Here is a 20859-nt window from a genome sequence, read left to right as displayed (position 1 = left end):
AAGTGGGTCTGCATCACTGAGCCCAGCCTGCTTGTAGATGTAGGTTTTCCCCTGATATATTCTCTTCCGGCTTTGTGCTGCCCCAATTGGCCTTTACCAGGCAAAAGGTCCCAGCCCTGCAACACCCCTGGGCTGTGGTCAGCTGATCCTTCCATGTTGGCCCTACTTCTCCAGTGCTTGTGGAGTGCGTGTGTGCGTGTGTGTGTGTGTGTGTGTGTGTGTGTGTAAAAAGGATTGGTTTTTCCCTGGCATGATTTCTTACTATGCATCTACTATTTGTGACTCTCATTTCTACTGAACTTCGGATATATTTCTGCTAATCATGATTTTGCCATTATGTAGTTTCATTTACTAAAGTTTGCAAATAAAAGCATCCAAATGCAAACAGGTTAGTTTCCTGGGTGGGATTTTTCACTGAGAAGGACCCTGAAGAATTTATGTATACCCAGAGGGTGGTCTGGCTCAAAACTGAGTTACCAGAGAACAAAAATTAGACAACCATCTACCTTCCCTTTTGCATGGTCTTCAGAAAATGTAGAGCTAATGTGCTACTCGGTTTATTAGATTAAGTTCTTAAGTGCCTAGGCCCTATTTCTTGTATCATTTTTTAAAATTAAAAATGTTCTATCGTCATTTAAGTACATAGTAGTACATCAGGTACTGTGTATTTGGAAATGCTACTTACTATTTTTCACAATTTTAAATGTTTTATTATTTTCTCTGCTTAATGTTTGTTTTCATACGTCCTAATGCACAGATACATGCACGTAAAATATTTATGCAGTGTAAATCCACACGTCGAATAAAATATGAAAGGCCCCTTACCACCCTTTCACCCTTTTCTCCCTCTGCCGGGTAACATTTTAAATAATTGTTGTGTGTTCTCCTTGAGGCCTCTTTAAGCATTTACAGTTGACCCTTAAGCAATGTGGGAGGGCGGGGTGGAAGGTGATTAATCTGAGTATAATTCGACCAACCACTATGTAGTACTGTAGTAGTTACTACTGGAAAACATCCACCTGTGAGTGGACCCGAGTAGTTCAAACTCGAGTTGTTCAAGAGTCAGCTGTATCTGGACCTAGACCTGCTTTCTTTTGGTTTTGAACGTGAATTGGGTCGTGCCAGCCGTGGTTTTCACTTCTATCATATTCCACAACATAAATGTTACCAACATTGGTGCAGGCATTCCTGCACTGATAGCCTGCAGGCTATTTTCAGTTTCTCCCGTTTCCAAGCAGTGCCGCCACGACAGTGTGACACCGGCATCTCAGTGCTGCATTGCTATAGAACAGGTTCCTGGAAGCATAACTGCCAGGCTTGACTGGTAAGATATTTTAAGCTTCATGGACACTAATAAATTACCGACCTAAAATGCGCTAGCAATTTGCAATCTCACCAGCCTTCTCTGAGAGCAGTCATCGTCTAGAGTCTTCTCCCATACCAATTTCTTTAAAATTGTTGACTCTTGTTTTTATTGGTGTTTCTCTGATTGCTAGTTGGGTTGAGAGTACTAATTGGCTGTGAGGATTTCTAGTGTGAACCGTCTGATCATCTCCTCTGCTCACTGTTCTCTTGGGCTATTTGTCATACTTTTTTGTAAGTTGGAATTCTTGATATAGCCTAGTCATGGGTTTAGGTTTATCGTATAGAAATATTTGATTTTTCTGTAGTTAAATGTGTCAGTTCTTTTATGGCTTTGGGGTTTTATGTTTTGCTTGGCAAATCCATCTTTGGTTATAAATTTAACTATTCTTTATGTAGATAGTCTCTGATAATACCTTTATAGTTTCTGCTTTTTTTTAACTTTCCAATGATTAATCCATCTGTGATTTCTTTTTTTAATGATTTTTGAAAAATTGAAGTATAGTTGATTTACAGTTGTGTTTGCTTTAAGTGTACAGCAAAGTGATTCAGATACACACATATATATACATAAAATATATATATCTATATTCTTTTTCAGATTCTTTTCCATTATAGGTTATTACAAGACATTGAATATAGATCTCTGTGCTATACAGTTGGTCCTTGTTCTTTATATGCATCTGCATTTTCTATACTTAGTGATCAGAGTTTAACTTCACTTTTTCACACATTATTTTACTGTCGACAAAAAATTAGTCAGTCTAAGAATTGGAAAATTTAATTCAAGCTGAATTTGAGGATTATAACCCAGGAAGAACATCTCAGAAAGCTCTGAGAACTGTTCTGCCAGTTAGAAATCAAGACACACTTATATAAGTTTTTTTGAGACAGAGGGTGGTACATCAAATGACATATTATTGACAGTTTACATAATCCAGATCTAAGTCATCCAGTTGGGTCCTGTGACCCCTTACAAGGTCAAGAAGGGATGTTGTCTTTTAAGGAGTTGTCTTGTTGATGCGAGGAGAATGTTTCTCTTTATGGTTGCGCAGCTATTTTCTGCTGATGGGGGAGGTTTGGTCAATGCCTAATGCAGATATACAATGCACAGTGAGGGGAGAAAGGTGTCCAAAGGGCAGAGAAGAATTTTTATGTTTAAATAACATACGAATTTTATTTCACATTATAAATAGTTTCTTCTTTCCCAGTGATTTGAACTGCCACTGAGGAAACTCATAATTACAAATGCATGTGGGTACAGTTCTGTTTTCTGTGTTATTACCTATGGGTTTTATACCCAGCTAGTATAACCAGGACTTCCCCGTTAGTGTGTTATTGCAAAATTATCTTGACTCTTTCTGCGCATTTCCTCTTCTATGTGAAATTCAAAATCACCTTGTTAAACTTCTTAAAAATGCTGTCTACATTTTAACTAGAATTCTGTTGAATTCATAAATAATTGTAGGGGAAATGTAACAGCATTTCGGGGAATACATGGCAGTATTTATTTTTTCCCATCCCACACAGGAATATTTAGGCCTTTTTCTGTGTCCTTCATTAGGTTTTCTTTTATCCGTGTAGGCCGTGCCTGTCACGTGAGATGGCTGTGTGTTTCAGGTGTGACTGCGGTGGGTGTGGGCTTACTGGTTATCGCTGAGCTTGCGCATTGTTTCATGCATACGGTCCTCTGGACGCTCCCTTCAGGCCCAACACCTTGGCTGCAATGAGCCCTTTTGGCCTTTGTCCCTTGGCAAGTGTGAAGTGCATTTGATTGTTCCACTTTGGGGGGCTCCCATCCTCCCACCCCCAGGGGGAGGCTTGGGTGCCATGTGGCCGAGGCCGCCTTCAGCGTGTGGTCCAGGCAGCGGCCACTCCCACAAGGTGCATTTTTATGTTCTAACATTCCCTGCACAGTTCTCTCTCCTGACACTTCCTTCTCCTTTAACTAGTCATCCCTGTGGGCTGCTACTGCTTCCCTCTGTCCCTCCTCAGTCTGCTTCTCATTTCCAGCAAGTATGGTACGAAGAACTTTTTTTTCTTAACCTTATCCTAGTGAGCTGCCAGCCTGACACCCTATCACCTCCCCAGATCTGTAGTATATATTTCATACAAACAGAGACTGTCCCCTGCCTAACTAGAGTAAGAATACCAAAGGAAACTTACATTCTCATCACCCCTAACCAGTCCTCAGACCACATTCAAGTTCAGTTGTCCCAATCCCATCCTTCAGAAGTCAGCATCACAAATGCCATTAGTTGTCACATCTGAAATCATGCGTAGCTTACAGGGTTTGTTTTTTTTTAATGTTTGTACTTTTATGTGATTTTTAAAAGACTTTATTAATGACAGTTTCAAGTTCACAGCAAAATTGAGAGAGAGGTGAAGAGACTTCCCGTAGACCCCCGCCTCCTGCACACGAAGCTACCCCACTATCAACATCCCCCACCAGATGGTACATTGTTACAACTGATGGACCTACACTCACGCATCGTAATCACCGAGTCCTTACTTTACATTACAGTACACTGTGGACGTTTTGTCCACTCTGTGGGTTTGGACAAATGGAGAATGACTTGCATCCAGTTCCATTGCCCTAAAAATCCTCGTCCTCCTCCTGTTCATCCCTCCCTCCCCCGATGCGTTCAGTTTCTGTGTGTCTTTCGTCTCCTTCAGGCTACAACAGTTGCTCACTCCTTCCTGGCTGTTCTGTCCTCGGCACTCTTGCAGAGCCCGGGTCTGGGTTTGCAGACGGCCCTGCACTTGGGTTGCCTCAGGTTCCCCAGTGATTAGACCCAGGCTGCACCCTTGGGAGGAGCATCACAGTTCTGGGTCCTGCTCTAGTGGTGCCCCTCACCCAGACGTGGCCAGGGACCCCGCCAGTGCTGTGAGAGGAGGGCACTGCTGGGAGGTGGGTGGCGATAGCAGGGAGGTGTTCGTTCCAAAAACAAAGGAAGTGACTTGTACTTTATTGATTTGAGTCACCCCTTTTATTAGAAAAAGGCCTAAAAGAGAAAGTGCGTTTGTGGGCAGGAAAGAGTGTGGCCTGTGAGGTCCAGGATGGCCCGCTGGAGACCCTTGTTCTGCTTCACGTGTTTTTTTTTTTTGTGGTTTGGAGCAAGTCTCTGAACCTCATCTGTGAAATGGGAAGGCCAGCCCTTACCTGGGAATGAGCTGCTCTGTTCCTGAAGAAATGCCAGTTCCTGAGGAGCACCGGATAAATGAAGCCCACTGCACTCTTAGCTACATCCATGCTGGGAAGTTTCCTCTTATTTCTCTGGTCGCTGAAAATAGAGTCATTACTGTTAACACCTTGTTTTTACGTAACTCTGTGTAACCATCTCATTTGATGCAATGAATATTATCCCTGTTTTGTAAATAAGAAAACCAATACCCACAAATTTCTTCCTAAGATCATTGAAGGCACCTTGGAGCTTGGACATGTGATGGCAACTCTGTCCAGCTCTTTCCCACTGAGAGCAGGTGAAAGTTCCCCTGGAATATCCTGTGGTACAGGAATGGTCCGCTGAGGAGTATCTGTGATGGCCAGTCTCTGAGCCCCTTGCTGCAGTTCCCGGGGGGGAGGGGGAGGGTCTCCCCGCTTATCTCTCACCTGCGCTCCCCCACCCTCGGGTGCCGCCCTCTGAGAGAGGATGCTGATGGAAGCAGTCTGGAGGAAGTGTCCATAGAGTTTTCATTTGCATTTGAGAAATCCCCGTGGGTTCGTCCCTCAAACATTGATTATTCCTGATGAATCACTTACTCTGAGCCAGGCTCTGCCCCAGAACTGGAATCCTGCCCCCACCCTGTGTATCGTGGAGTGTAAAGGGAGGACGATTAGGGCAGGACTGTAGGGACAGACCAAGGTGCTCGAGGGCGCGGAGAGGGCAGAACACACCTGGTCCTGGTATGCTAAGACCCAGTGAGGGAGGAGAGGGGGGTGGACCCGGCATCTGCAAAGGCCCAGGGGTGGGGAGAGCATCAGCTCGAGGATCTGATGGGGAGACAAGGGTGCAGAGTATGGATGGAAAGGCTGCTGCAAGGCAGAAGCAGAGGGAACCAGGCAGCGGGACTCCCCTTCAAACTCTGTTCTGACCGGAAACGTGTGGGAAGTTCCTGAAGAGGTTTGAGCTGGGGTGTGGCCCCTCAGATTAGTGTCAGTTCCCTCTGGCTGCCCTGTGGGACGAGGCGAGGACAGGAAACAGGAAGCGGGATGTTCTGGTCTGTGAGGGATGATGCTGACCTGGGGTGGGTGATACCCCAGCCCTGAGACAAAGTGGGTGGGCCTGGGAGGGATTTATAAGGGGAAGCAGAAGGACTTGCTGATTGAAACGATGGGATGCTGTGAGGGACAAAGCCCAGCATAAGTCCCAGGTTTCTCCCCTGGGCAGTGAGGGGTGTGCCCGTGTCATGTATTGAGTTCAGGCGAAAAGTCCCCATTCATGATCCAAGCATTCATCCTTCATTTAAATCTTCTTCACCTGGTCTTAAACATTGACCTCATCAGGGGGTCTTAGTTTCATGACTTCAGGAATCTACCCATCATAACACTTCTTGCTGAAGAACACTTTTATGGGATACTGTGTCCAGATACACAGAGCTTCCAGTGAAGAGCTTCACGAGGACAAAATCATTTTATAGTAAATTGTCATTTAAGCCACGTACAGTCTGTAAGTCCTTGAAATATGAAAGGTTGGATCTTTTTACGTTTTCCTCAATTTTCTATATATTTTTAGTCTCACAAAAATGATAAATTATATGAACCTACACAGTAAGTCCCCTACCGACGAACCTTCACGCTGTGAACTTTCAAAAATGCAACTGTGCATTCGCATGTCCAATCACGTACGTTAGTTCACGCGCCTGGCGTACATTGTCCCTTGCGTGTATCCTCTACAGTCGGTTGTGCTTTTGTGTACTTTACAGTACTGTACAGAGTACAGTAGTACCGTATCTTTATTTCAAGCCCAGGACGTCCGGAAGCAAGCGTAAAAGCAGTGGTAATAGCTGATTGTGTTAGTTGGGTACCTAGGCTGACTTGGTTGGACTTACGACCAAGTTGGACTTACGAACGCGCTCTCGGAACTCCTTCCTATGTAGGGGACTTGCTGTGTACCATGAGGTAAGGGGCTCCATCATACAGTATTAATAACAGCTAATATTTATTACGTGCTTACCATGCTCCCGGCACCACTGGATGGGCACTGCATGTCTTTACTCCCGCCGTCCTTTAGCAGTCCTCTCAGGTAGGTACTGTTGAAATTCCCACTTTACCTGAGGAAACCGAGGCACAGAGAGGTTAGAGTGCCTGCCTACGTAAGTGGCTGGGCTGGGATCTGACTGCATGCACTGTCAGAGCCCATGCTTGGCCCTGAACCACACCGTGGGTGGCTGTTAGCAATGTGTATGTAGAGGGTGCGGCTTTCAAACCTTTCAGAAGTGTGTGCTGGGCAAATGCTATTCTAAACGTCTCGGAGCGTTTCTGAGATCCTGTATTAATCGGTTCGGCACCTTAGCATCTCCCCTTTTTGGTTTCAGCTGTGGAACAACTATTTTCACCTGGCTGTCGCTTTCCTCACTCAAGAGTCCTTGCAGCTGGAGAATTTTTCAAGTGCAAAGAGAGGGAAAATCCTTAACAAGTAAGTCCGCGTAGCCCCAAATGCACGGGCAGGAGCCTGCAGTTCTGTTAGCACAGTCTTCTTGCGTCTTCTAAGCCAACTGAGTACCAGTTGAGGTGTAATCATGGTGTAACGAGAGGGTGGTTTCACACCGTGAATTGAGTATTGCCTTTTGTAACCCATGAATGCAGATCTAAAACTACAGCTTCATTCTGGTGGGTTGCAGGTCAGTCAGTGTCATTCAGGACTATTAGCACCGAACAGAATGGGAGTTTCGGGAGATAATTGCTTTTGCTGTGCACCGTGCTCATGTCACACCACGTATGGTTTGCTGTGTCGCTTAATTCTCCAACGCTGTTCAAACAAGGAAGCTTCTGACGGAAGCTGTTGGCGTCTTGGGATTGTGGAACAGCTCATCGCAGAGTGATGAGTCATCTGGGGTTCCTTCTTTGCAAGAGATGACCCCGGTCCTCTTCCAGGCAGGAGATCTGAAAGTGCTTAACTAGCCCTTGGATTATCCTGAAAACGTCTGAGAAGCCCCGGGGAAGCCAGGATCCCTGCCTGGCTCCTTCAGCACTGCATCCCGAACAGCTCCTGGTCCAGGGTCAGCGAAAGAACCCTTATGTGGGTTTCTTTGCAACCCTTGGGCACTCTGAGGGCCTTGCCACCTCTCTCTCTACCTCAGTTTCACCAGCGTCTCAGTTCTCTGGGGGCCCCTTCCATCAGTACATCACGTTGCTAAGTCATCTGTCCCTGTTCATCACTTCGTAATCCCTCTGAGCCGTGTTGACGGTCCCAAGGCATTGCCAGCCTGGTACCATCACTGAGGTTAGAGATTCCAGGGCCTCTCAGAGGGGGACAGCCGCTCAGCCCTCCTAGTAACCCAGGAGAGTGTGTCTCCCTTGCAGACCAAATGGAAAGCACACTATCCCTGGGGAGTAAGAAGTAGTTCAGCCAATATTTACAGAGCACGCGTGACCTGTCAGTGACTTTCTAAGAACGTTTTATGCATTTTTCACATAGAATCATTCGAACAAAAACCAAAACTATTCCATAGGTTGTCTTATCATCTTTATTTTCCAGACGAGGAAGTGAAGCAGGTTGTGAACCAGGGTCCCGTGTCTCACACTGAGTCATTCTAACTCGGGCAGTTCAGAGCCCGAGACGTTTAGCTGGGCTGCTTTTAGAACCTTAAATCCTTCCCTGAGCCATCTAAAAGTCAGCTTTCATCGGGTCATCTTGGGACTTCCCTGGCTTCCCTTCCCAGTGGTTAAGACTCCCTGCTTCCCAGGTTTGATCCCTGGTCGGGGAACTAAGATCCCTCATGCCACGTGTAGCAGCCGAAAAGAAAACAAAAACAAAACAATACATCGGACCGTCTTTCCTTCAAGCTTCCGCAGTTGAATGACTGGTCTGTTGGCCGTTGATAGAGACAAGTGTTCCTTCTTCAGAAAGGGAAATGCACCCCGGGCGGCGTGGGCCCAGTGGGTGCCCAGCGGCGATGGCAGGGAAGATGGGCCCTGCTCCGAGCCAGCAGAGTTTATCCCTCATCTTGGCTCAGGAGGCAGACTCTTCTAGGCAGCACCTTCCGGGGATTGGCTCAACAGGGATGCTACCGCTTTGTGAATGTACATTCCCTCAGTGCTCCCAGGAAGTTAGGGGTGGCTCCCAGCTTGTCCTTGATGAAAGGCTGTCATGGCGAAAGCTGTTTGTAATGGAAACACTAGTAACCAGCACACACAGGACTCGGCCCTAGCCTCTCCCCACCAGAGCCCTCCAGAGCCCTGGTTATCCTGTCCTGCCCCCCTGTGTGCAGTGCTCACGTGGGGTGAGGCCGGGGTCCAGACCCAGCTCCAGCCGACACTGGTGCCCATTCCTTGCCAAGCTTGTAGCGCATCCTACCCTTAGAGATGCCTGCGGAGAAGAATTGCGTTTAAACCGGAAATCTGCCTGAAAAGACCTGACGTCTCCTTCACGGTTTGGAGAATAAAACCATTTGATTTGAACATTCTCCGGTCAGGGCGGGGCCCCGTCTCTCTCCCTGGGCCCTTTCCTTGTTGGTGTGAGAGCGTTAAAATCTAAGCTAGAGCGACACCAATACACGCATTCACCACACAGGGCCTTGTCCACCAGAGAAAACGTTTGCTTCCCACATCGTGCTGTGCCTTCTGAGGCTTCAAAGCCAAGGAAAATTAAACACAGCCAGCTGGTGTCACCCCTCCCAGAGGGCCTCCGAATCGGGCTTTTAGAATTCTGTCTCTCACAGCCGTGGCAAGGAGAGACTCCAGATTTTCCCTTTGAAATTGTCTCGTGGATCCCCCGAGGGAAAAAGCCCCAAACATTTCAGAAATTGGCTTTGCAGGAGTGTCTCAGCGCCTGTGCAGTCCGAGGGGCCCTCTCCCAGGGGCACAGGTTCAGTGTGTGGCCATGACAGGCCGCGGAGGAGAAGGAATTTCCAGCATCTATGTTAAGCGCTCCTGGCCTGTGAGGCCGCGTGGGTTCCCCTGTTCATTGTATTCACCCTGCCTCTTGCTACACCTTAAACACTTCGTCATCCATGTGCAGTTTTAATTTCTAAATAGCAAAACCTGCATGAGAAATATTAGGAGATGGTCCTGCCCAAATGCTTCAATTTCCTGGGCCTTAGAAACGTTTTAATTGGTTTCACGCTGTGCCATGCACTCATGGCACTGGAGTCCTGGTGCTTGGCGCCCAGAGACACAAAGTTCACCGTCTAGGGGGCAGGTGGCTGTGCAAAATTACATGATTGGAGGAGAACGGAAGTGCTCCCCAGGTGCCTTGGCAGCCCGGAGGTGGGCATGTAGGACTCGGCCTGGGGGGCGAGGGTGGCTGAGATGTTCACCAGACTGACTGACTGACCCCCTTGTCAGCAAACGGCCATTTCCAAAAGGGGTCATCGCGTCCTAAGGGGCAGGGCCCACTCTGTAAGCAGAAGTGCTCTGCGTCGCTGAAGCGTAAGTGAGTGGCCGGGCCTGGAGTGATCGGAACTTGGGGTAAAGGTGCGAGGGACCAGGTGACACGGGGACTAACCCCAGGCGTCTGAGCAAATGGTGGGCTGCTGGTTTCCGGCACAGTGGAGCGTAATTCAGGGGGTTATTTTCTTCTAGAGGGAAAGGCCGTGGGGTCTGAAAGTGGAGTGATGCCCCCCTGTTTAGTAGCCTCTGGTTGTCCACGTCGGCTCGTCTACTGCTGTAGGGTTTGTGAATCCAACCCAGGGCTTCGGCGTGAGCCCCCTCTGCCCCCAGCGCGGCCCTTCCTCTCTGCCGCGGCCTGCACCTCCTCCCGCCTGCCTGGTCCACAGCGCGGTGGCTCAGAACAACAGAAAATCCCAGTATCAGAAGATCTGCCTGTTCGTTCCCTCTTGTTAAGCTTCCCGTCCTCCTGGTGACCTAGGTTGGGGAGATAATTAGGATATTTATTCCAAACGCATTCCCCAAAGCACATGGGAGTCACATCAAAGAATGGGCCATGTAGCGTGCAGAACACTGATTAAGTCAAACCCAAACTGAACACAAGATTTGGCAATGATCCACAAAATAAATAACCTGTAGGAAGCGAAGTCCATAATGAGAACATTTCACGGACTCACCTTCAGACATCCTTGGCGCTAGTGACTCCTAACAGACAGAGAAGGCGACAGAATGCTAACCCTGACCTTCCTGAATGTCCCGTCCTCCATCCCCCACGCCTTGTACGTTACGGGGGCTCCGGAAGCGTGAGTCAAATGTGAAAGAGCTGGCTCTGGATTAGCTGCCAGCTTGACCATTTTAGTTTGTAAGACATCGTGCGTCCTAGCGTTGGGGCAGTGGGGCGATGTGACTGCAACTGGCCTTCTGTGTTCAGGACCAGACTGCCTTCTTGTCGGGGAAAGGGGTTCATGACTGGGCCTCCAGCAGCTCTAAGCATAAAATGCCCATTTAAAAATTCCAGCCCGAGGGCTTCCCTGGTGGCGCAGTGGTTGGGAGTCCGCCTGCCGATGCAGGGGACACGGGTTCGTGCCCCAGTCCGGGAAGATCCCACATGCCGCGGGGCGGCTGGGCCCGTGAGCCATGGCCGCTGAGCCTGCGCGTCCGGAAGGGCTTCCCTGGTGGTGCAGTGGTTGAGAGTCCGCCTGCCGATGCAGGTGACACGGATTTGTGCCCCGGTCCGGGAAGATCCCACAGGCCGCGGAGCGGCTGGGCCCGTGAGCCATGGCCGCTGAGCCTGCGCGTCCGGAGCCTGTGCTCCGCAGCGGGAGAGGCCACGACAGTGAGAGGCCCACGTACCGCAAAAAAAAAAAAAAAAAAAATCCAGCCCGAGAGGGTAAAGCGTGATGGCCAAGCCCAGCACAGTGGATTTGAACCTAGTAGATTAATGTGGGTTCTTCATGGTACCCTCTCCCCAGTTGGTCCCTGGATGTTTCCCATCCTTTTCTGGTTCGTTTCGTTTTTCCTATAGAAGTCTATCCTCAGCTCACTGCCTCTTCTAAGAGGACAGGTTTCACTACTGGACCAAAATATCACAATGTTTCCAAACACTGGGTTCTGAAACATCAGTGTGTTAATTCATACTGTACACATTACTTTTTAGGGAAACCAAAAGGAAAGAAGTACACAGTGACAAGCCTTGCTTTGCAGTGTGACCTAATCTGAAGCTGGAGTTGAACGTTCCAAATTATAAAAGGAAATTATTTGTGTTTGTGCTAATTTTTTTCCCAAGAGACTCAAATTATTCCAGATAAATTCACTGTGTACTAAGAAATAGAAGGGGACCCAAGGAGATGGACTCAACAAGCTGTAACCTGTGCTAAGGTCCTTTTCGAAGAGTTAATTAAGTGTCCCACATGCATTAGCGATGCTGTATTCTTTTTTTTTTTTTTTTTTTTAGTTGAAGTATAGTTGATTTATAACATCGTGTTAGTTTCTGGTGTACAGCAAAGTGATTCAGTTATATATTTTTTTCAGATTATTTTCCATTATAGGTTGTTACAAGATAGTGAATACAGTTCCCTGTGCTATACAGTAGGTCATTATTGCTTACTTCTTTTATATAAAGTAGTGTGTATCTGTTAATCCCATACTCCTAATTTATTCCTCCTCCAATCCCTTTCCCCTTTGGTAGCCATAAGTTTGTTTTCTGAGTCTCTTTCTGTATTATAAATAAATTCATTTGTATTATACTTTAGATTCCACATACAAGTGATACTATATGGTATTTGTCTTTCTCTGTCTGACTTACTTCACTCAGTATGACAATCTCTAGGCCCATCCATGTTGCTGCCAGTGGCATTATTTCATTCCTTTTTATGGCTGAGTAATATTCCATTGTAAATATATACCACATCTTCTTTTAGTGATGCTGAATTTTTTGTGTGCACATATTTATTTTCTTTCTTAAAAAAACTTTTTTAATTTTATTTTTTTATACAGCAGTTTCTCCTGAGTTATCTGTTTTGTACATATTAGTGCATATATGTCAATCCCAATCTCCCAGTTCATCCCACCACCACCACCCCCTCATCCCCCTGCCCAGTGATGCTGAATTTTATTGAACGTGATAAAACTCTATGCAGTGGAGGACGCATCAGACCCCTGTGTCTAGTAAGGCTTATTCCCATCCGTCACATTTGGGGTCCCGTCTCCTCCCACCTCCCCAGAACTTACCAGTCTTTCCCATAAAAATAACAGTGTCTCACCCCACCCATCATCTCCCTCCAGCTCCCTCCGTGCCTCTCTCACTGCACACCCACACCCACTCCCGATGCTGGCTGCAGGCCAGCTCTGCCCTGGGCTCCCAGAACCCCTCTGTAGGTTTCCCTCCTAGCGTTTTGGCCTCTCCGCTGCTCCCTTGTCAGGCTCAGACTCCTCCCTCCACCCATTAAGTGCAAGAGCTCCTCAAGTCTTGGTGTTGGGCCTTCTTATTCTGTTCTCTTTCCTTAAGACAGCAGTTTTTAAATTGTGCATCTCAGCCCTTCACTGGGCTGGGATAGCAACTTAATGGGCCATTGTATTAATTTCTTAGAGTCATCTGCCATAATGTAACAACACAAACTAAGTGAAACAACAGAAATTTATTGCCTCACAGTTACAGAGGCCAGAGGTTGAAGCCAAGGCATCAGCAGAGTTGGTTCCTTCTGGAAGCTCAGAGGGAAGACCTTGTCCATGCCTCTCTCCTATCTTCTGGGGGTGGGTGGCGCCCATCCTTGGTGCTTCGTGGCTGTGGCCCCCATCTCTGGTGCTCTGTGGCCGTGGCTGTATAACTCTCGTCTCTGCCTCCCTCTTCACGTGGCCTTCAGCCTTGTTTGTCTGTGTCTCTAAATGTATCCCTCTCCTTATAATGATGCCAGTTCTTGGATTTAAGGCCTGCCCCATCCAGCATGACCTTATCTTAACAGGATTACATCTTGTAAAGACCCTCTTTAGGGGGTCACATTCACAGGTAGGAGGGGTTAGGGCTTTAACAGATCTTTATGGAGGACACAAGTCAACCCACACGACCCAAGACCAACATACATTTTTTCCCCCTTTTTTTTTTTTTTCAGTGAAATAGAATATAAGGAAGCATCAGAGTTGATGGCAGGTAGTAAAGTTAAGTATCATAGAGCTTTTGTATATGTACATTTTTATGCGTGCTGCTTAGTAAAGTATATTTCTTATTGCAAAAGAGTTTTTGAAACTTAAAAAAAATACTTATAAACCTGCCTCTGCAGCCTTGGTTCACAGCACACCCCTCCTCTTGAGGGGAAGGAGTCAGGCAAGCTCCCTGTCCTCCAGTCTCACTGCCTTCTTGGTCCGTATACTCACCTACCCCCCCCCCCCGCCGCCACAGGGCCTTTGCACCTTCTGGTCTCTTCCCCTCTCTGTCTGGATTACACCTTTCCTTCTTCAAATCTTGGGTAAATATTACTCTCTAAGAGAGCTTCTCCCACAGCCAACCTGGACCCACTCCTCCAGTTTTTCCTAAAGAACTGTTACCATGGCCTCCAAAAAAACATAAATAATAACAAAAAAAACTACTATATATACATGTATGTGTGAGTCTCGTATGATTGTTTAATGCCCATTTGATTGTGCCTCTTTCCCACATTATATTAGTGGCCCCATATTAGCTCTGTGCCTGGCCTTCAGTACGCATTTAGTAATTCATTAAACAATGAATAATGCTTACAGAGCAAATTAATCTGAAAGACCATTGCAACCATGAAGGGGATGCTGTGATGAGGCCCACTCTGAACTTTTAAAGGAAGGACCAGCCTGGCTTCGTTGCTTGTTAGGACAGATGAGGGCACCGTGTCCTCGTTCTCCCAAAGGCCTGGGAGATAGATGAGCATCATGCCGTCATTATCCCAGTACTACACATGGGGAGACCAAGGGTCAGAGTGGTCAGGTAATTTTCCCAGTGTGCTTAGATTTGGTCTCAGGTTGGTCTTACCCCCAGGCTTGGGCTATCTCTGGTGGACATGGGATTTCTGCTTCTGGGGGCAAAGATTCAGGAAAGCAGGTGCTAAGGTAAGGTCTCAGAGACCAGAGTCATGCTTTTTTGGGTCAGAGTTACAGGCCTGGATGTGGGATCTGCGATCTACCTGGGCTGTCTAAAGGATGCCTCCTGTGGGCTCCCTCGGGCTGGCCGTCTGGAGTTGTCCACTCACTTTGTGGGTGGGCACAGGCGACCTGGGGGTGGTGGGAAGCACCAGGTGACTCCGGCTTTGCAGAAACAGGCACGTCATTTCACCCCCAGGAATCTCTGCTTCCTCAGTGGGAAGATAGCTACGGGAACGTCTTCTTCCTTACCTTGTGGTCTTACTGTGAGAATCAAATCAAATGAAACACACCACACATGCACTTTGAGGGGTGAGACGCAGTGCTGTGCTGCGGCATCGTGGAAGTCTGCCCTCTCTGGTCCTCGAGATGCATGCTGGGGGTGAAGAACAGGAATCCTTTGGGAGTCTGGAGACTTGTGCCATCTCTTCTCCCCTTGCCCTGTGACCATGGCCAAGTCATTTTGCTTCCCCTGCAGGACTAGTTCAGTTCCCTCAACTATAAATCGTTAGTCATGGACTTAGTAACGATCTCTAAGGCTGCCACCAGCTCTGGAATTCCCTCTCCAGGTAGGAGCATGATCCCAGATACACTCCATTACTGCTTTTTTCTCCTCCTTGGGGCAAGGATTACAAATGGCTCAGGAATCCCTCTTAAGTTCTGGTGACAGCTGTGACTCCATTTGGGGATTACGCTGAGAAGTGTATAGATTTGTCAAAGCTGCCTTCTTATTAAAATGAGAGGAAAGACCAATCTTACTGCTGGAGAGATTCGGCGCTGCCCTTTGCCTCCCAGCTCCGTGCTCATCTGTGCCAGCCTCGAGCCCCTGCGTCTTACTTGACTATTATAGTGGCATTTCAGCACCTTTCTGCCAGAGGCTTTACTCTCCTGGGCGACGTGCACTCAGATCTTTGCTAATCCCCCCGTTCTGAAATACTGTGAAGACACATCATTCCCCACGTAGGAGACAGTGAAGCGTCACTGAAAAATGCAACCCAGGCATCCTCGAGCCCCTCACGCTCCGCCGGCACCGGGAACAGAGGCGCTGGGCAGAGAGACAGGACGGGGCCGGCTTCCCTCTCCTCACGTGCCTCCTGGGGTCCCCGGGTCAAGTCCAGCGCTGGACAGACAGCAGTCACTGTAGGGCCTGAGGCATCCATTGGGTCACTCCTGGTGATCCAAACCCAACCTGTGAGCCCGCTGCTGCCAAGGCTGTCCTGCGCTTTATCCTTCTGAACTTTGGGGTTTGATTTGAATTATTGTAAGACCTGGGAGAGGAAGTTGAGTCAGGGGCCAGCAAGGTGCAGACACTGATGGAGGTCGGCCTGGCTTTAACCATTCATATTTTTCAAGAGATACTGTTCCGGGCTGAGAAGGAGTTGCTTGGCAGTTAAGAGTCTTTAAGCTTGAGTTAGTGACAGGCCCACCCCTGGGACAGGTTCTCGCCTCCTCTGGGCCTCTGGCATCCTCACTGTGTTGAGGTCTGAACACCTGGCAGCAGGGGCTGGGGTGTTTACGTTCTCGGGGTCCTCCCTGCGATGCCACACTCCTCATCTCCCCAGACACCTGCTCCCCTGAAAGGCAGCTTATCCCCCTGGACAGCGCAGACCCCTCCAGCCTGAGGAGGAAGCATCTGCCCTGGATGGAGCGTGGTTTTCCTGTCCCCGATCCTATTCTCCTGGTAAATGCCCAGAGAACGGTCTTCCCAGTCATCATGCAGCCACCCACATCCTCTCCAGGCCTGGGTGCTGGGACCCCTCTGTCATTCCTACAGGAGCAAAATGGGGATTGGAAAACGGCTCTGCAAGCCTCGAAAGAGTGCACGCCTCGCTGGAGCTCAGATCTTGTGCCCCTGGGGCACTTCTGGGTGCCAGCTAGGCGCAGAAGGGTGGCCCGGTCCCTGCTCCCTGTGGCTTGGTGCTGGGAGCATTCCTGGGCAGAGATCCCCTCTCTCTCACTCACCGAATTTACCTGCACCAGCGCTCCCCTGGTGTCGGGCTGGACTGGAAGGTCGTACATTCACCTCAGAGGACCAGCTTGTCTTCGGAGGAAGGGGTACAACACTGCCCTCTTACTTCAGTTTCTCCACGGGTACAGTGAATGCCCTGGCACCTGTCCGGCTGTGATGCTCCCAAGGTTGAATTCTCCAAAGAGGAGCTGCTGAGTGCGTTTATCTTTCCTGGTTGAGATTCTCACAGGGTCTGCTGTCCTTTCCTGCTGTAAGTGACAGACGGGTGCTTAGGGTACCCGAGACTTTGATAAAGGGTAGCAGCCAGCTGGGGCTGTTGATTTACCAGCCAGATCTCTACCTGTGGAGGCACAAGTCGGTCATCTGTAATCAGAGCTTTTCTTCCCACATGAGCTGACATAAGGACGCACAGAGCAGGCGCCACGACACAGCTGCTACACTGTAACACTGTAGGATAATTTTGCAAATTATTATTTGTAATAGAATCAGCCTTTTCCTTAGGCAATAAAGGAAAATGTTAAATTGCTCACAAACTAATAAAGGTTTATCTTCTGAAACATCAGATTCTGTTTACTCATGAAACACACGCCCCCTCTGCTGACCCACTGGGAAGAAAATTAGCATTTATTTTTGCTGGTACATAAAAACAGGGGAATGTTTGTTGACATCTTTTCGTGTTAAGCCCTTCCTTACATTGAAAATGATAAAGAGCCAGGAGCTGGGAGCTGTATGAAAGAGGCCTTTCCTGCTCTGATTGTCTAAGACTCCGGGGCTTAATTTAACATATGAGAACTGCTTATTGTGTGCCGGGCTGTAGGATGTCATTTGGTGTCTGGTTCCTGGATGCTTATAACATGCGTGGAAAACAAACTCCCCCTCAAGCCAAGGAGCCGAGTTCTCTTTCTCCTGCCATTAGAGACTGAAGAAAGGAAAATACTTTCATTTCTCTCCACCACCTCCCCCATGTTTCCACAGAGGGGAGGATCTTATGTAATCTGTGGTGATGGGAAAATGAGATCCCTAGCTGGATTCCTCCTCCTTCAGTTCCTTTTGGTGGCAAAAGAAGTTGATGCTTTGACACTCTCTTTATTTGTCTCAGGGATGGGAGAGTTTCATTGCACTTAAAAATAATCCAAGTCTGATTTTCAAATGCTCCATAGAGTGACTCAGCGTTTTTCCTGTCCCTGGTTTTCAGGTACGGAGATATGAGGAGACAGATTGGCTTCGAAATCAGGGACATGTGGTACAACCTTGGTGAGTAACTGGGACTTCAGGGCATCACGGTGAACATCATGACTCGGTGGCGGGCGATGCCACTGGCCCTGTTTGTCAGCTTTGGGGCATCTTAAAAATCTGAACAGCTTCTGTCCTTCCGAGAGCAATTGCTACCTTTGCAGTAAGTGCTTTCAGTGAATAAGAGATGGGAGACCAAAGTAAAGGGAAGGAAATCTGATTGGTGGAGAAAACAGAAAAGTCAATAGAGCGCCCTCTTGTGTCAGGTGAGCAGAGCTCTGCCTTGGAACTCTTGCTCCTGGGCAGAACTACCATTCTCTCCGTTTCTCATGAATCAAAGCATGTAGCTCATCCTACTGTTATATAGTCCATCACTTATTGTATTCAGTTTCACATAATCTACCTTCCAAAGGGTTTATTCTCCAACTCAAAACTAGACCCTGTATTTAGGTATACTGCCACCAGGTGGTGGTAGACTGAGTACTTGTGCAATCAAAACAATAAGGGATACGTGTGCTTAAGATAAGAAATTAACATAAGCATTTATCACTATAAACTTCCCTCTTAGTATGGCTTTTGCTGCATCGCAAAGTTTTGGTATGTTGTCTTTTCATTTTTCATTTGTCTCAAGATAATTTTTGATTTCCTCTTTGATTTCCTCTTTGACCCATTGATTGTTCAGGAGCGCAGTTTTAAACTTCCAAGTATTTGTGAATTTTCCAATTTTCCTTCTGTTATTCATTTCTAGCTTTATTCTATCATGGTAGGAAAGGATACTTGGTATGATTTCAATATTCTTAAATTTGTTAACAATTGTTTTGTGACCTAATGTGTGACATATCCTGGAGAATGTTCCTTGTGCACTTGAGAGAAATGTGTATTCTACTGCCGTCAGGGGAAATGTTTTGTATATGTCTGTTAGGTCCATTGATCTATAGTGTTGGCTTACTGGTGAAGAAAGATCTCAAATAAACAACCCATCTTTACACCTCAAGGAACAACAACAACCAAAAAAAAACTAGGCCTAAGCCTAAAGTTGGCAAAAGGAAGGAAATAATAAGGATTAGAGAAGAAATAAACAAAATAGAGGATAGAAAACATCAATAAAATTAAGAGTTGGGTTTTTGAAAAGATAAACAAAATTGACAAACCTTTAGCTCAATTACTAAGAAAAAAGGAGAGGAGACTCAAAAAAATCAAATCATAAATGAAAGAGGAAACATTACAACTGATGCCGTAGAAATAAAAAGGATCATAAGAGACTACTGTGAAAACTTAACGTGCCAGCAACCTAGAAGAAATGGATACATTCCTAGAAACATACAACCTACTGAGACTGAATTATGAATAAATAGAAAGTCTGAACAGACCAATAATGAGTAAAGAGATTGAATCATCTTACAACAAACAGAAGTCCAGGACAAGATGCCTGCACTGGTGAATACTACCCAACATTTAAAGAAGAATTAATATCAATCCTTTTCACACTTTTCTAAAACACTGAAGAGCAGGCAACACTTCTAAACTCATTTAATGACATGAGCATTACCATGATGCCAAAGTCAAACACACTACCAAAAAAAAAAAAAAAGAAATCTATAGGCCACCATCTCTGATGAACACAGATGCAAAAATCCTCAACCAAATACTAGCAAACTGAATTCAACAGCACATTTAAAGGGTCATACGCCAGGAACAAGTGGGATTTATCTCTGGGATGCAAAGATGATTCAACATATGCAAATTAATAAAAGTGATAGACTACATTAATTGAATGAAGGATAATAAGATTATCTCAATAGATATAGAAAAATCATTGGACAAAATTCAAAACCCTTTCATGATAAAAACTCCACAAACTAGGTATAGAAGGAGTGTAACTTAACGTAGTTAAGGGTATATATTGTCAACTAATATCATACTCAGTGGTAAAAAACTGATAGTTTTTCTCTAAGATTGGAAACAAGACAGGATGCTCACTCTCACCCCTCCTATTCAACATAGTACTGGAAGTCTGGACAGACCAATTAAGTAAGGCATCCAGATCAGAAAGGAAGAAGTAAAATTACCTCTCTTTGCAGATGACATGATCTTATATGTAGGGAACCCTAAAGACTCCTCCAAAAAAGTGTTAGAACTAACAAACAAATTCAGAAAAGTTGCAGGATACAAAATCAACATAGAAAAAAAAGTTGCATTTCTATACACACTGCCTGTAAAATAAATTAAGAAAACAATCCCATTTTCAGTAGCATAAAAATGAATAAAATATTTAGGAATAAACTTAACCAAGGAGGTGAAAGACTTATACACTGAAAATTACAAAACACTGATGACAGAAATTTAAAGAGACACATATAAATGTAAAGACATCTCATGTTCATGGATTGGAAGACTTGATATTGTTATCGCTTTCAAAATTCCAGTGGAATGTTTTACAGACATTGAAAAATCAATTCTAAAAATCATGTGGAAACACAAAAGACCCTAAATATCCAAAGCAATCCTGAGAAAGAAGAACAAAGATGGAGGCATTATACCTCCTGGTTTCAAAATAAGTTACAAAGCTATAGAAATCAAAACAGTGTGGTACTGGCATAAAGACAGACATAGACCAATGAAACAGAAGAGAGAGCTCAGAAATAAGCCCACACATATGCAGTCAACTGATCTTCAACAGGAAACCAAGAATACACAGTGAAGAAAGGAAAATGACTTTAACAAGTAGTTTGTGAACAACAAATAGTGTTGTTAATACTGGATATCCACCTGCAAAAGAATGAAATTGGACTCTTAAGCCATACACAAAAAGCAACTCATAACACACTAAAGACTTAAATGTAAGACCTGAAACCATAAAATTCCTAGAAGAAACCATAGGAGAAAAGCTTTTTGACCTTGGCCTGGACAATGATTTCTTGGAAATGGCACCAAAAAGACAAGTAGACTACATCAAACTAAAAAGCTTTTGCACAACAAAGGAAGGAAACAATAAAATGAAAAGTAATGGGAGAATATATTTGCAAACCCCATGTCTGATGAGGGATTAATATCCAGAATATATAAGAAACTCCTACAATTCTATAGCAAAAAAACAAATAAACCAATTAAAAAGTGGTCAAAGGACTTGAATAGACAT

General features: G+C 46.1%; 1 protein-coding gene across 1 annotated transcript in view; it reads left to right on the top strand.

Annotated features, from left to right (window-relative positions):
• Positions 1–20859, top strand: part of DOCK1 (dedicator of cytokinesis 1) — a 517745-nt gene that overhangs the window by 401313 nt on the left and 95573 nt on the right. Inside the window, exons 23-24 of the mRNA XM_033841901.2 lie at positions 6901–7001; positions 17683–17741. Coding sequence (XP_033697792.1) covers positions 6901–7001; positions 17683–17741 — 160 coding nt within the window. The remainder of the gene's footprint in view (positions 1–6900; positions 7002–17682; positions 17742–20859) is intronic.

This window comes from Tursiops truncatus, chromosome 16, assembly GCF_011762595.2.
Source record: "Tursiops truncatus isolate mTurTru1 chromosome 16, mTurTru1.mat.Y, whole genome shotgun sequence".
Lineage (NCBI taxonomy): Eukaryota > Metazoa > Chordata > Mammalia > Artiodactyla > Delphinidae > Tursiops > Tursiops truncatus.
Note: the sequence above shows the minus strand (reverse complement) of the source record. Positions and strands in the feature narration are given on the sequence as shown.